Raw genomic sequence first — 16,507 nt, 5'->3', positions numbered from 1 at the left:
ACAAAGCCAATTCTTTTAACTCAAAAGCTACATATTATACAATATCCTCTTGGGAAGAATATGCATTACCTACTACAGAATACAAAGAAATAAAGTCAATATCAATGACTTTCTGAACCATGTGTTAAAACCACTACAGCACAAAAACTATCAGGTCATCCCTTAAGTAGTGCCCGATTTTAGATTCAGAAAAAGATAAAGGATTTCAAAGGCTTTTAATGTTTTTTAATCAATAATGTACGGTCCATTATTATTGATTACTTCTTGTCAACGATTCACAAGGTTGTAAATGCCACTTCTATAAAATTCTTGGGGTTTAAAGGAAAACAATGTAGAGAGGGTAGCTCTGACATCTTCATGTGTTCTAAGCTCTTTTCCATCAAGATAGGTCTGCAAACTTCAGAATAGATGGTAATCAGATGGGGCAAGGTCTGGAGAATAAGTAGGATGTAAAAGTTTTTCCAACTCTAGCTCTTCAATCTTTGCAGATGTGATCCTTGCTGTATGGGGCCGTGCATTATCCTGGTGTAACACAACACCTTTATGATTGATCAAAGCAGGCCTTTTTTCTTTCAGTGTAATATTCAAGCACTCTAACTGTTGACAATAGAAGTCTGATGTAATCGTTACATTAAGTGACAGCAACTAAAAGTGGATTACACCGACAATATCCCACCAAACACTAAACAAGACATTCGTAGGGTGGAGGTCCATTTTGGGCTGTACTTTAGCCAGTTTACCTGCAATGAGTCATTGTCTACAGTGCTTAACATTTTTATAATATATCCGTTTCTCATGTCCAGTAACTAACCTGTCCAAAAATGGTGAGTTACGTTCACGAGAGTGCAGAGAAGTGCAAATGTCCACTCTTGCTCCAGGGTTGGCTTCTGTCAAATCATGGGGGACCCACTTTCCAAGTTTTGACACCTTTCCAAGCTGCTGCAGATTACGGTGAACTGTTGAATGGGTTGAATTAAGCTTCAGTGCTAGTTCTTTAACTATTACAGCACAATCTTCGTCAAGTGCAGCCAGCAGCAAGTCATCATTAAACTCAACAGGACGACCTGAACGTGGCACATCATTTAAGCTGTAGTCACCTGATCTGAACTTCTGAAACCATATTCAACATTTTCTTTCATTGAGAGACTCCGCACCATAAACACCTTGAATGTTTCGTGTAGTTTCTGCTACACTATTTCATAAATCATTATATGCCTAATGTGCTCCTCAGACACATCAATCTTCATAAGGGTTTATTTGATTAATGATCTGATAAAGTGCAGTTGGGTTAGTTTATTTTATTTGTCTGAATATTTTTATGTACGTCCTACTACATGGTTTAGTCATAAAAGCTTCTACAAAGACAGAAATGAAGATGCACTTTCTGTATTAAATTTTCGGACATTATTCATGGGATGACCTGATAGTTAATGGCGTTTTTGCAGACAGGATGCTTAAAGATAGATAAACAAAACGTAACTCACAGAACTGAATCACAATATACGCGATGATAAACACTAAATAACTTTTCCGACACTGAACTAACTTTTCGTTAACAACACTAACAAATTACTCGTATTTACAAGAACGTACGTTCGTCTCTGGATATTCAAGATGGCCCGGCATGGCCTAGCGTGTTAAGGCGTGCGACTCGTAATCTGAGGGTCGCGGGTTCGCATCCCCGTCGCGCCAAACATGTTATCCCTTTCAGCCGTGGGGGCGTTATGATGTGACGGTCAATCCCACTATTCGTTGGTAAAAGAGTAGCCTAAGAGTTGACGGTGGGTGGTGATGACTAGCCACCTTCCCTCTGGTCTTACACTGCTAAATTAGGGACGGCTAGCACAGATAGCCCCCGAGTAGCTTTGTGCGAAATTAAAAAAAACAAACAATATTCAAGATATTTAAACAATTATTATATTCACGAATATTCTAGGGTTTACGCTATTACTATAGTTAGTTGCTCCTTCTCGCAAACAAATAAAATAACAACATTAAAAATACAACTTATCAAGTAGTATAGGAATAGTTGAGACATTTCTCGCGTGACCACGGTAATTTTTCACGTTTTAAAAATGGAAAATAAAGTTTATAAATAATAAAACATTTTAATAACTTGATCAGATTTTTATATCCACTTTCAATATTTCTTGGATAAACTATGATCTGTTTTCCCGGTACTCTTCACTCTAAATGATAAATAATATATATATATATATATTTTATGATTAGGGTAGTGAATGCACGATCGAGATATTTTCAAAAATTGAGCTAATTACGCTGTCCCCCACTACGGGTCTCAAAACTGTTTTCAACTTTATCAGCCTTCATTCTTGCCACTAGGTGCATTTTCAAAAAAATATCTATTTTTTATCAGTAGTGATAAGACTAAACTATATACATAACACTAGAACAATTGGCTAGTAATTTTTCCAAGCATATGTTATTTACCTAATACTCGTGAAGAAAAGACATTGTGCAGGTCTAGATCAGATAGTTTTAGAACAAAATCGGATGCTTTGCGTAGCTGGGAGAATCATAAGGTTCCTAAACATCTCTTGCTGGATTCCTACGAACACTTTTGGCAGTCTAAATATCTGTTATAAATTTAATTGTACCTCTAAAGAGAATACTTCCCAAGACCCTTGAAGACGTTAAGGCATCCTTTGACTTAATACACAGTTTTCGGATGTGGGAAAATTGAGAAATAAGTTGCTATGGTGTAGTTTCAAAATAATTAGCATAGGCCAACCCTGTTTAAAAAATAATAGTATAGGAAATTTGAGGAGTCTGCTACCACCATAGTTTAAGAATCTATTAAACCAAACGACATAGTCAGTTCTCCTATTTCAAAGTGTTGTGTATATGACAAAGAATGAAGGCAGAAAGGTTTACATAAATTTACACCAATGGATCCAATAACGTTTTCGTTGGGCCACCAACATGAAATACCTTAATAACAAGCAGTGTTAAGCACTATTGTAAATTTGTTAGAGATAGTTATAAATACTTAAATTGAAAAAACAGTACCAGTTGTTGGGACAAACTTGTTTAACTAGTTTGTTTTGTTTATCGAATCCCTAAAAGGTCGAGTTTAAATGAATAACCAATCAGATGAATAGAGTTTGGTATCCATTTCATTTCTACTACCATAATATCGCAAATGAAAGTCCAAACAAGTGAAAATGTCGGTCACAGTACATCAGTTGATATCAAACAAAAGTAATGTTAACTATATGCATAGCATCACTACCTAATCAGTGTTGGTTGTTTGGCGTTTTATGGCGCAAAGCAACTGGACTATCTGAGCTAAACAACCGGTAAAAAAAATAAAAGTAAAATGAAATTATTAAAAATTCATAAAAAAAGGAATCAGCATGGCCAAGGGGTTAAGGCACTCGACTCGTAATCCGAGGGTCGTGGGTTCGAATCCCCGTCACACCAAACATGCTTGCCCTTTCAGCCGTGGGAGCCTTATAACTTACGGTCAATCCCACTATTCCTTGGTAAAAGAGTAGCCCAAGAGTTGGCGGTGGGTGGTGATGACTAGCTGCCCTCTAGTCTTACACTGCTAAATTAGAGACGGCTAGTGCGGAGAGCCCTCGTGTAGCTTTGCACGGAATTCAAAACAGACCAAACCTAAAAAGAAATCATGTTAAAACAAAACTAAGCCTGATTTTTGAATTAAAAAAGTCAAATAGCATTAAATTCAATTTTTAAATCTAGTTTACAGCAGTAAGAGAGAAAATAAAGTAAGAAATTTTAAAACACTTTCTGTACCATAATTTTATTTATTATAACTAACGGTAAGTTCAAAAATCAGCGTCACTCACCTGAAGTTGGTATTTTCAGTCTTGGTTTCGAGTTATTTGACGTCACGGCCATTTTCTAATTTTGTATCGAACTAATTTTACTTTAATTCGTAAAAAAGAACATGTTAAAACAAAAAAGTCTAATTTATGAAATAAAAACTTAAATAGCTTTAAAAAAGCCAATGGCATTTAAGATACTAGAAACATGTGTAAGGTGGACAGTGTCATTGACGATGGTGACACTGTCCAGCGTCAGCGATAAATCTTGGGATAAAACTTGTCGCAAATCCTGCCGTCGTTGAGATTCGTAACGACAACATGACAATAACATGTGGATTACTGTGGTCTGAGTGTCACACAGATCACACATTGGTGCATCAATCCCAGATAAAAGAAAACTATGAGTTAAAAACTGTGACCAATGTGTAGTCTAGTTAGAACAACTTCCTCTTTTCCATCCTTACGGTAGCAAGATGACCAAAGTCTAACAGAGAGTTTTATTTGGAAAAGCTTGTTTTCACATTGTTCATTCCAAGTCGACTGCCAGCTGACACGGAGCTGAACCTCGAACACAGGACCATTATCCAAGTATGGAACAGGCACAGCAGTGAAAGCGCCAGAGCAGATTGACCTAGCTGCGGTGTCGGCGAGCTCGTTCCCGCGAATATCAATACGGCCTGTTATCCAGAAGAACTGGATAGAAGTAGATTTTGAATATCGACGAGAACAGGGTGAGAACTAACGTGAAGCAGTTTCAGGGCCAGTAGAGAACTAAACGAGTCAATATAAATAGTACAATTTGAGTAGTATTTAGCTTCTATGTGATTCAGGGCAAGAGAAATGGCGTACAGTTTCACAGTAAACACAAAAAAACTGTAGAGGGGATTCTGTATGCAACAACCAAACCACAACAAACCATAGCAGAGCTCACAGAGTCATCTGATTTCGAACCATTCATATAAATGGGAATGGAAGGATAGTTCAAAAGATATTTCAGCAAATAAAAGACGGTACTTCCAATTGGGAATATCAGATTTTTGCGGATGACTCAAAGAAAGTTCACATTTGGGGATAGCAATAAGCCATGATGAGATGGGCTGACCAGTGGATACAGCAATGTTAATCAAGAACAGACCCAATTCATCCAACTGTGTCCGGATACGAATGCCAAAAGGAGCAATGGCAGATCGTCTGTTCTAAAAAAGCATGGCCAACCGAGGAAGGAAAATACAACCCCAGGTGGGATGCTGTGGTAAGGATCAAAGTTTGGAAGCATACAGTGAAGAGAGTTGCAAACAGCAGAGATGTAGAGAAGGTTCATGAGACTGTGTACAAACTCTGTACTGGGGAAGTGTGGAAAGCACCAGTGCAAAGCCAAAGCCCCTGATGATGAACGAGGTACAGCATCATCAAGACTGAGGTTTGAGCAGAGCCATAGACCAATAGTCTACTTTCGATCAAATAAGAGCATGATATATCTTTAGCATAGAACATCGATATACTCCCCAAGTGGTGGAAGAAAAAACATGGAGGATGTTCAGTGCTCTTGTACATCTTACTCACAGCTTCTTGATAGGTGGTATAAGTATTAGCTTACAGTAAAAGACAAGCCCCAAGAACTTTGCCTCAGAGACCACAGGAAGCACAACTTCACTGACACAGAGTTCAGGATCGGGGTGACAATTATGTTGGTGGAAAAAGTACATGCAAACAGTTTTAAGATAAAGAAAAGTTAAAATCGTTTGCTGTGATCCACTTCAGTAAACAATTGAGAGCAGCTTGCAGCTCATGTTCGATGACTAACACGAAATGTGGAAGTTGTCGATATAGAGCCCGTTTACAATAGTATAAAGGAGTTGTCCAGTGATGGCATTAATCTTTATACTGAATAGTGCAACAGTCAAAACACAGCCCTGAGGGACTCCAACTTCCTATAGGAAAGTGTCAAACCCACACGAACTTGTAATCACCTGCCCATTAAAATATTTGTAATAAAAGTGGCCAAACAGCCACTCAACGCATACAAGTAGAGGTCTCGTAAAATGCCATACCTCCACCTAGTATCATAAACCATCTCAAGGTCAAGGGATACTGATACAAAATGTCGTTTGGAAAAGGCTTCTCCGATCGATGTTTAAAGTTGAATCAGGTGGTCCATGGTGGAGCGCTGTCATCAGAACCCATACTGGGTGGGTGAGAAGAGGCTGTTTGATTCAAAGAGCCAATCAAGACGAGCATTAACAATCCTCTCTAAGTTCTAACAGAGACAGCTCGTCAAAGCAACTGGACAGTAGTTTGAAGGAATCTTGGGATCATTCCCAGGCTTAGAGAAAGGTAGGACAACAGACTGGTGCTATACATCAGGAAAAATATTCTCATGCTAGATTCGATTAAAAGAATCTAGAAGAACAGCAAAAGAAGCAGCAGAGATGGTAGGAAGCAATCAGTGCTTTGGTGTCATCCAGATTAGAACGTAAACCTTCACAGTTCCATTGTATCAATGTGGCCATTTTTATTTAAGTGTAGGCGAATTGGGTGAAGAGCCCTTCTCTTTACATTTTTTTCTTTACTGTCTTTATTTGAGGGAGGTCTATCGACTTCCATGGATTCTGTCCTCGATCTCTTGGGCAGCTCTTTGTCGTTGAAAAAATCTAGCAACTGAGGGTGTGAACAAATGATTGTTTTACATCTCGGGGCTGGAGAAGAAGATGGACTGGAGGAAATGTCTATATTCAGAACCAAAGTAAGTGGATCTGGGGTCTGCTGGAACAAATAGTAGAGGCAAAGACAAGTATTGACGTTGATTCATCAACTTTCTTAACCATGGAGGTCAAAAGACTTTTCACATGGTTTGAGAATGATTCTCTTGCAGGCAAAGAGAGATCGGTCTGCACTTACATTGTAGCAGCGGAACGAAGTGCAGCAGCATACATGCGAAATGGAGCAGTGGATAATAAATTGAGTCTCAGGGTAAGAAATGTTTTGAATGATTTTCAAATGCTGCACCTCTTTTTCTTCAACCCACTTTGGTCAAGAACAAAGGTAGGATGGGCGAAAGCCACAACAATTAATACAACAAGGGTCTAATTTACACTCACAGGCATTGTGGTCCTTCCTACCACAACAAGCACACATCAAGGAACTACAACATGATGTTTTCTATTGACTAAACTACTGACAATGGAAACATCCAAGAGGATTCGGAATATATGGCCACACCTTGCAATTAAGACCAATGTCCTAATTTTGATGCTTATAACACCATCTTTGCAAGTTAAGATATTGCTCACTGCAAAAACTCCTTGGGTTGAGAAACCAGCAAAGATCTGACTCAGGGATGTTCTTCATATCCCTCTCAATAATAACACATCATGACGAATTCAAGGTAGCATAGGGGTAACCTCAATGGGTATATCCCCATGGCCTTCAAATGCAAGAGGAGTTCACTGTGTTGAGATGTGGATATTTCCCACCAATACATCACCAGAACAAAGTTTTTTGATTGACTTAGGAGAGCCAGCAAGTTCCTTTCTGAATAAAAAGGGAAACCTTTGCTCTGAAGATTTGTCAGATAATGAGTGTAATATCAGAAAATGTGGTACAGTTATTGAAAAAATTGAAGGTTGCTGCTCAGAATCTTCTCGAGAGAAAATGTTTTGATGCCTGCTGACCCCACCCACAATGGAACCCTACAGTGCAAAACAAGGACACTGCAGCAACACCAGGATTTCATAAGCACTATATCCAAACAACAGCATCAGTTACAATGTCCGCAACACCCGTTGAGAACATCCAATGCTGATATTTGGTTGACCCCAGACCCTGTGGACCAGCTGATTGAGCTGGGGGGGGGCACATCAAGGGTGCCCGTCTACAGGAATTAAAGGCCAATGTAGTGTGTTAGAATTTGAGCCCTCAATCACACCAGGATCCTCTCCTCCCCATCATAGGTTGCCAACCAATGCATGGCAAACATGTTTGTGGATGTTTAAATCCCAGAGGAGATAAACTGAAAGAACAGAACCTTCTCTGAAAGGTCCTCTCACCATGTACAGAATCCACACTGAGGGGAATCAGTGTCAGACTTAAGGTTGTGTGGGCCCAGGGGCTAATCATTTTCGTGGGCCCTACCATCCCATGTAATTTTATATAAAATAAAATTACCAATGAGCCCTGGGTCTGAGGCCCCTCTAGCCCCTACCTAAATATGCCACTGGATATCTTTGCATAAGAACGGTTAAAGTGTTACAGCTCAAAACAGTGATCATCTTCTGGGTATATATTTACTCAATAATATAAGCCCTACTCAACTTCACATCAGAATTTGTGAGTATGAATTTCATTATGTTGGGGAGGGGAAAAACAACTGTGACACAATATAATTACGTTTAATGTTGTTGAATATATTGTCTAATATAAATCAATTTTGCAGTTGGTTATACAATAGGCATTTGTCTATAAAAACAAAAATTCAGTCAAGTGTTAAGTAAATTTATTGATAATCCACATTACAGAATACATCACTCTTCTTTGTCATTAAATATACCTGAGCAACAAAAAAATGCATTTCATAACTTTAAAGGACTATACATTAAATATTATACTATTAAAACAAATATTTTAAGTTGCCTGTTATTGTACAAACATAATCATTGTATATTATAGAGGTAAGTGATAATTTAGGGATGCAAGCTTGATACACAATCAACAAAATATATATAATCAATGCTTCCACTTTTAAACATATGATCCATCATTTTTAACACCAACATTTGTCCATGATGTCTCAACCTGCAACTTCATCTCCAGACACTGAATACATTTAGCATAACCAAACATAAAAATGAATATGTCTTCTTGTGTTTCTTCAAGACAGTTTCTTGTTCAAGAACAAAAAAGTACAGTTTATTAAAACTGCAAAACAGTAATTGTTTTTTACCACTTTGTAAAAACAATCAAGTTATTTCTTATACAAAACCTCAAAACATATACAACGTACATAAAACATTGTGTAGGCTGCAACATCAAAACAGATAATCTTAACATTGTCTTCCTTCTACTTTATAAGGTGGCAGATAATTATATAAACTATTTCATAGTAAACAAACATTCTGAAAATAGATGGTACTTCACTAGATTACATTAAAATGTGGAATGCACAGTTAAACAATCAAAGCTAATTGGAAGTCACAAATTATTTACAATTCGTAAAACAACTGGAAAAAAAAAACTAGCAAAAAAAATCAAGCAGGAAGCACATATTTATAAGCCAACAAACGAAACATTCATTTCATAAATTATCCAGAAATGTACCTCTTTCTCTCTCTCTCTTCAATAACAAATAAGTTTATCTCCACATGCAGAGCAGTGCAGCCATAGCACAGATTTTTGTGATCCATCACAATTTTATTTTTTTTAACAACACAGGTTTTCCTGGTTTTGGAGAAAAGGTCAAATCATTGAGAAGTTTCTCAAAATATAAATGCTTTCCTTTTACAAATAAATAAATATAAACAAAACAAAAGTATAACAATTTATTACAAAATAAACATGTACATCTTATACTATCATGTATAAATTTGCAAGTACGTTTAAAATCAGCTTCTCACCTTAAGTACCATACTATTGTGTCACTGATGCCAGGATTGCTTATTTATTGACAGTTCAGTATATTTATAAGAAATCATATCTACCCAAGTGCACCAAAGCTGTGATTTAATTATATTATTGTAGATTTAAAACAACAGAGCACAGAAAACACAAACCACATCAGGCATTTTCCTGGTAATTTAAATACCAACAAGCCATACAGCTACAAATCAGGGTGAAATGTTACCATTATTCACAGCTACTGAGTACCAAAACTTATTTTTAAGGCATTACTAGTACCAAGATTTACTTGAGCTGTTTTCTCAGATGCACGTACATTTCACTGTTCCATAAAAAAACATTTATTCCTTGATACTCAAGTTCTCATGTTTTTTGTTTATATGTTTATCTTTTTTTTTCAATGGCAGATCCACTTCCCAAATTAAATACCTCTACTTTTGTTTTCTAAACTTCACCCCTGGCTACAAACACAGAAAGAAGTAGATTAAAAATAACTAGCCAAAGTACATAGTCTAATATCACAGGTTAAGAAACATGTACATGAAAAAGTTTATGGTTATGGGAAGCACATTAAGAACATACATACAGTGGACTGTGGGTGTGGGTGAATTCACACATTAATACATTAGAAATCAGTAATGAAAATACTTATTTTGCTACAGCAATGAAAAAACCTGTTGTCCACTAAAAGCTATGACATCAAAAATAGAAATGCATATGCATACAGCACATGAGAACTGATTCGTCTTTCTTTACTACAACAGTCTTAGAGAAATAGGATGAGCATAATTAAGTCACTCAGTTTCGATTTTTTTTTAATCAATTTCCTAAAATATCTACATTTGCAGAAATAAATTCTAAACTGCAGTTTCCTAAAAAATACACATTTCTAACTTAATGCAATCTTCTTAATTAAACAAATATCCTTGTTTCTTAATATTAAAAAGATATATAATTAATTATTAAAGATATAAAAAGGAACTCAAAGTAAATTTAAGATGCAAAAAACTATATTCACCTGTTGTCTTTAAACACATGAAGAAAATACATTTAAAATGTCACTGGATACAAGTTACATGCAAGTATTTTAGTCACTTGTGCATGAATGCCACATGTTACTGTCTTCTTAAAATAGTTACAGTGCATGTGAATCTTTCATTAGCATTGCTTAGAAAACAATGTATATGGTATCACAAACAAAGAGCGAATGTTAAAGGTCAAGTATAAATGTAACTATTTTAATCAGCTACTATGTACATAAGTGTATATTATTAGTCACAGGATACTTATGTAGCTTAAGTCTAATGCATCTTTAGAAAAATCACCTCTTCGTACCATCGTCTTTTATATTTATACTTTTTGATATAGCCATTTTTGCAAAAGTTATAAAACTGAATTACTATGAAACATTTTTTACGCAATGAAGGATTTTAATACAAGTACTCGTCAAGAGACATACATAACACCTGTATTAAAGTCCTTGTACATATTTAATTTTATTATGAATCTTAAGTTTTCAAAATTTATTTTTTATAAATTTTTGAGTAAACTCACAGCAATTACCTTTAAATTGATAAAGTATAACACAGAAAATCAAACATGTTTACATACCTGAAACAGGAATTTAAATAACTTATAAAAGCCGTTTCTTTCATATTTTATTCTTATGTCTACATAAATCTAAAAAAATTTCATAATAACAAAAAATTAAAATTACATTGCTTAAATAAAACATGAAAAATCATACAAGTAGAGGGAAAATTTGCATGTGACACTGTTTATGCTGTAAATTCCTCTTTTCATTAAAGCCACAATTCTGAATGAAAAGCATTCGAACAAGTTTTTTTTTCTATATAATTAAATAAAATGAATCCAGGGACATTTTCATTTATCAACTAAAGTTCAAACTTTTTATGTGTATATATAGATAGTAATGTTTTATATTTTTTATGCTTTTTCTTTCAAACTCTAAAGTTTTATGTTTTTCTGGTTATTTTAGCTTTCTTGAGATGGAATCTTCTCAGGCAATTTTCAGTTTCCACTAATATCCTTGATACATATGAACCCTGAATTTTGTAGTTAACAGTGCATGAGGAAATCTGTTTTTATTAGTAGTAATTAGTCATTAAAAACACTCCACTTTACAAAATGTGCTGAGATTCAATTAGTGACTAGAATAATGCATCTGAACTTAGTCTCATGTAGAGTTTTGGAAAATGCCATATTTTCTTATCAACAAATTGGTACTCAATATTTTAATATTGATATAGATCTGATAAAACACTATTAAAACTTTGTGATTACTTTATGTCAATTTTGTCTTACAGTTTGCACAACATAACTGCATTAAAAATGCCAATTTTCTGGTACATTATTATATTACAAAATACAGTGTAAATTAATTTAGTTAATTTTACATCATCTACCCATGATGTAATGAACTCATTTGTAACTTGAGGTAATCTACAGCAATTACCAATGAAAAGAAACAGTCATTATATTCTACTCCCTACTGGCACAGCAGCATGTCTGAAGACTTACACTGTTAGAAACTGGATTTTTACACCCATAGTGGGCAAAGCACACACAGCCCATCATGTAGCTTTGTTAAACTACAAAATTTACATTTTAAAACATTATTTTGTTCTAGTGTATTATGTAAAGATAAAATTAAACCTTAGTGTTGTAAAATAATCATATTCATATGCACAAACACATGTTTAAAAATATCTTTTGATAAATAGTTCACACACACACACACACACACACACACATTCTAACCTTTTAAATAAAATAACAAAATATTAGACTTATAATAATGTACAATATCTCATACACACAATAAATTATTTTCAAATGAAAATAAAGAGTATTTAATGATCTATATGATATGCTCTGGCTATTAATAAATCACCACTGAGTCTTAAACAAATTGCATCTTTATAAAATCAGAGTTCTAAGTTTTGTTAAAAAAAAACAACAAACTTCTCATAAATGTAGTAACTTCCAATTCATTCTTTTTTTGTGTAACCTTTCATCAAAACCTTATCTTTAAAGAACCAGGTTCAATAAAGCTACTCTGAAACAGTTATGTTGGAAACCCACACCCCAAAACATAAATAGACAATTCTATATACACAAAAATTTTGAAGAAAATGACTAGAAATCCAGTATTAAAATTTTCCTTTAAACATCACATTAACAGAAACAGTAAATCACTTATCACTAGGTAGAAACTCTTGAGAGATGTCAGTAGAATCATGTATACATGAGTAATTCTAAGCATTTCAAATACATGAGGCTCAAAAGATAATTACAACGGTAAAGTATTTTAACTTAAAAACAAACCTACTGATCTATCATATACATAAAAGATTGATCGTATTTTTCAGGTTGTCTTCTTGCATTTAAATAGAAGTATGTAAAACATTTTTCATTCAAATGACTTTTCTTAGTGTGAATAGATCAACTACAAATGGATGAACAAAACACAAAACAGCTCGTCTTCAGCACTCTTTGTTTTCTCTTTGAAAACTGGCTGGTCTTGCTTTAAACAATAAGTCAGTTTATTTAAAGTCCTCCATCAAATGCTAGTTTTGGTACAGGATCACGACCAGGATGCTGTAAGGGAAACAGAGGATTAGATTCTGTTAAGCACAACATATATACACACAAACATGGCAGCATACATTTCTAACATTTGTACAATTATAAAGTTCTCTCAAAAGATCTTAGAGGTATACATAAATGAAACATTTTATTCACGTATCAGAAAACATGAAGACATTTGGGTAACTTGGTAAGTGCACATTAGAGAAATAAAAACTATTAGAAAATAAACTATTTGATCCATGGAACAGTAAGTAAATGGTTTTCAATCTTTTCAACTTGTGGACCCTTTCATGAACCAAATACAATTTTGCAGAGTACCATACTCAGAAAGTTCTACATACAATAGCTGGTCCTGAAAAGTATAGAAGTGATAATGACCTAAACAAGTCCACAGGTTAATGAAGTTTAATCAAACACGGTATAATATTTTTTCTTTTCATACTATAATATGAAAACTAAAGCTTTAAGATCATGGACACAAGTTAGAACCAGGACATTAATTTAATCAGTTGCACATAATTTAGAAATATCCAAACAGTAACAAAATGTGTACAAGTTATTACAGGGTACAAATACCCAGAAAATCAGTTACATGCTCAGTTTTACAGGCAATATAAATAATGTAGTTAAACTTTAAATGTGTAACCAGTTATAGTGTATCTTATACTCTGCTTATAATACTTGAATAAGCTTTTTGTTGTTGCTGTTTTTAAACAAGTACCAGATATGAAAAAAAATATATATATATAAAAGTGCTTATATAACACTTCATGAATTAACTTCTTCATTGGGTTTTAAATACATTATACATAAATCCATAAAAGATATAATTAAATCTATCGATATACCATACTCCATTTACTAAATCTACTCATTAAACATTTGAATGAACTGCTGCAAGTTGTGTTGTTTTAGCTCAGACACTAGAAGAGGCATTGGAACCAGAGGGAATGTAGTAGCCACTTTTATTTCCCTTTTGTAGAAACTGCAAAATATATTAATTTTCTGGGTGATTGACCCCTCTAGATTGAGGTGTTCTAAGTAGCTCCTTGTACTTTCAATCCCTTATTATAAAGACTGCTTGTATAGCCAAGCACCCCCACTTTGCAACTACTTTCTACACCACTAACTAGTTATCTTTATTTCTCCAGAGGATGTGTCGATGTGAAGCTTAATATCTGAAAGTGTCTCGCAATTTTGTTAGGCATTTATTTGAAAGTATCAAAATGCAAGTTAGGAAGAGTAGGTTAGCAAAATTATTGATTGATTGCTATGTCATTAAGTGGAATGGAATTTTATTTATTTCTTACTAAATAAACTTCCAAACAATTAAAATAGTTAAAGTACTTTCGCCAGAAATTGAACTACTGTAGTACAGACAAACTAAAATTTAAACCCAACTTTCTTGAAACATAATTTAAAACATGCTGGAAATTATAAAACACCAAACATGATCGCTCGCCCTTTCAGTTGTGGGGGCGTTATAAGGTGATGGTCAATCCCACTATTCATTGGTAAAAGAGCAGCCCAAGAGTTGGTGGTAGGTGGTGATGACTAGCTGTCTTCCCTCTAGTCTTACACTGCAAAATTAGGGATGGTTAGCACAGATAGCCCGAGTAGCTTTGTCCGAAATTAAAAAACAACAAAAGATGTACAAAAGAATTATGATAATAAAATCAAAGAAGTTCAAAAGAACATATTGAAGTACAGAAGGATTGTAATGACTGCAGGGATTTCCTTCATTAGTCCAGCTACACTATTTCATCAACTTATGGAATGTAATAGGTCAATTAAACAACACTGCCCAATTAAGAAATAAAAAATTATGATGGAAAATCACAAAAGGTTGGTTGGTTGGTGTTTTATGGCACAAAGCAATGAGGCAATTTGTACCAAACATCCAGTAAAAAGTTAAAATAAAATTATTAAAATTCATAAAAGGAAATTAAGGTAAAACAAGGCAAAGTTTAATTTTTGAAATACAAATATAAATAACATTAAATCCAATTTTTACATCTAGTCTACAGCAGTAAGAGAAAAACAACAGTAATGCAAAATGTAAAGGACTTTCTGTAGCATAACTGTATTTATCATAACTCATCAGGAAGGCTAACAGGTAAGTTCTAAAACCACCATCAGTCAACTGATGTTGGCCTTTCCAGTCCTGGTTTAGAGTTATTTGATGTTATGGTCATTTTCAAAGAGTAGAGTAATTCGAGTTTTAAAAACTTGTAGCAAAATGTTAATTATTATAACTCACCAGGATGACTAGCAGGTAGTTCAAACAGCAGCGTTAGTCACCTGAAGATGGCCTTTCCAGTCCCGGTTTAGAGTTATTTTTGAGCCATTTTCAGAAAGTAAAGTAATTCAAGTTTTAAAAAACCTTTTAAAATGGTGCTGTGGTTGAGAGTCATAATGACAACAAGACAGTAAAATGTGGCCTACTATGACCTGAGTATCAGACAGACTACACAATCAATAAAAGAAAACGATGAGTTAAAAAATTGTGACTAATGCGTAGTCTAGTTAGAACAACTTCTTTCCAATCCTTACAGAAATAAGATGGGCAAAGTCCAATATAGAGTTTTATTTGAAAAAGCTTGTTTTCACGTTGCTTACTCCAAGTTGACTGCCAACTGGCATGGAGCCGAGCCTTGAACACAGGACAATAGTCCATGTATGAAACAGGCACAGCAGTGATGGTGCCAGAGCAGACAGATTTAGCTGCAGTATCAGCAAGCCTATTCCAGCAAATGCCAATGTGGCCTGGTATCCAGAAAAATTGGAGAGAAGTAAATGTTAAAGAGAAATGGCCAGTCAGTTTTGATTATCAGCAATAACAAGGTGAGAACTAAAGTGAAGTGATTCCAGGGCCAGTAGAGAACTGAGGAAGTCAGTATAAATAGTGCAATTTGAGTACTGCTTAGCTTCTATGTGATCCAGGGCAAGAGAAATGTTGTACAGTTCAGCAGTGAACACAGAAGCTTCAGAAGGGATTCTGCATGCAACCATCAAACCACAACAAACCATGGCAGAGCCAAAATAGTCACCTGATTTTGAACCATCTATATAAAGAGGAATGGTAGGATGGTTCGAAAAATGTTCAGCAAATAACAGACAATATTACCAACCAGGAGTGTACTTTTTCAGATGACTTAAAGACAGGTCACATTTGGGGACTGTAATTAGCCATGATAGGATAGGCTGGCCAGTGGATACAGCAATGTTATCTAAGGGCAGACCCAATTCATGCAACTGCTCCTGGATATGATGGCCAAAAGGAGCAATGGCAGATCATCTGATCTGAAAAAACATGATCCAACAAGGAAGGAAAACACAACTCCAGGTGGGATGCTTTGGTAAGGAATGAAGTTTCGAAGCATATAGTAAAAACAGTTGCAAACGGCAGAGGTGCAAAGAAGGTTCATAAGACTGTATAAGCCCTGAACTGGGGAAGGGTGGAAAGCCCTGGT

At 35.0% G+C, this 16,507-nt stretch overlaps 1 protein-coding gene across 1 annotated transcript in view; it reads right to left on the bottom strand.

The window, feature by feature from the left end:
• Positions 1–8,287: 8,287 nt before the first annotated feature.
• Positions 8,288–16,507, bottom strand: part of LOC143226309 (uncharacterized) — a 32,014-nt gene continuing 23,794 nt past the window's right edge. The window contains exon 5 of the mRNA XM_076457100.1: positions 8,288–13,043. Within this exon, the coding sequence (XP_076313215.1) occupies positions 12,993–13,043 (51 nt within the window). The 3' untranslated portion in view covers positions 8,288–12,992. The remainder of the gene's footprint in view (positions 13,044–16,507) is intronic.

The sequence above is a fragment of the Tachypleus tridentatus genome, chromosome 9 (genome assembly GCF_004210375.1).
Source record: "Tachypleus tridentatus isolate NWPU-2018 chromosome 9, ASM421037v1, whole genome shotgun sequence".
In the NCBI taxonomy this organism is placed as follows: domain Eukaryota; kingdom Metazoa; phylum Arthropoda; class Merostomata; order Xiphosura; family Limulidae; genus Tachypleus; species Tachypleus tridentatus.
The sequence above is the reverse complement of the archived record's forward strand: the minus strand, read 5'-3'. Positions and strand labels throughout refer to the sequence as shown.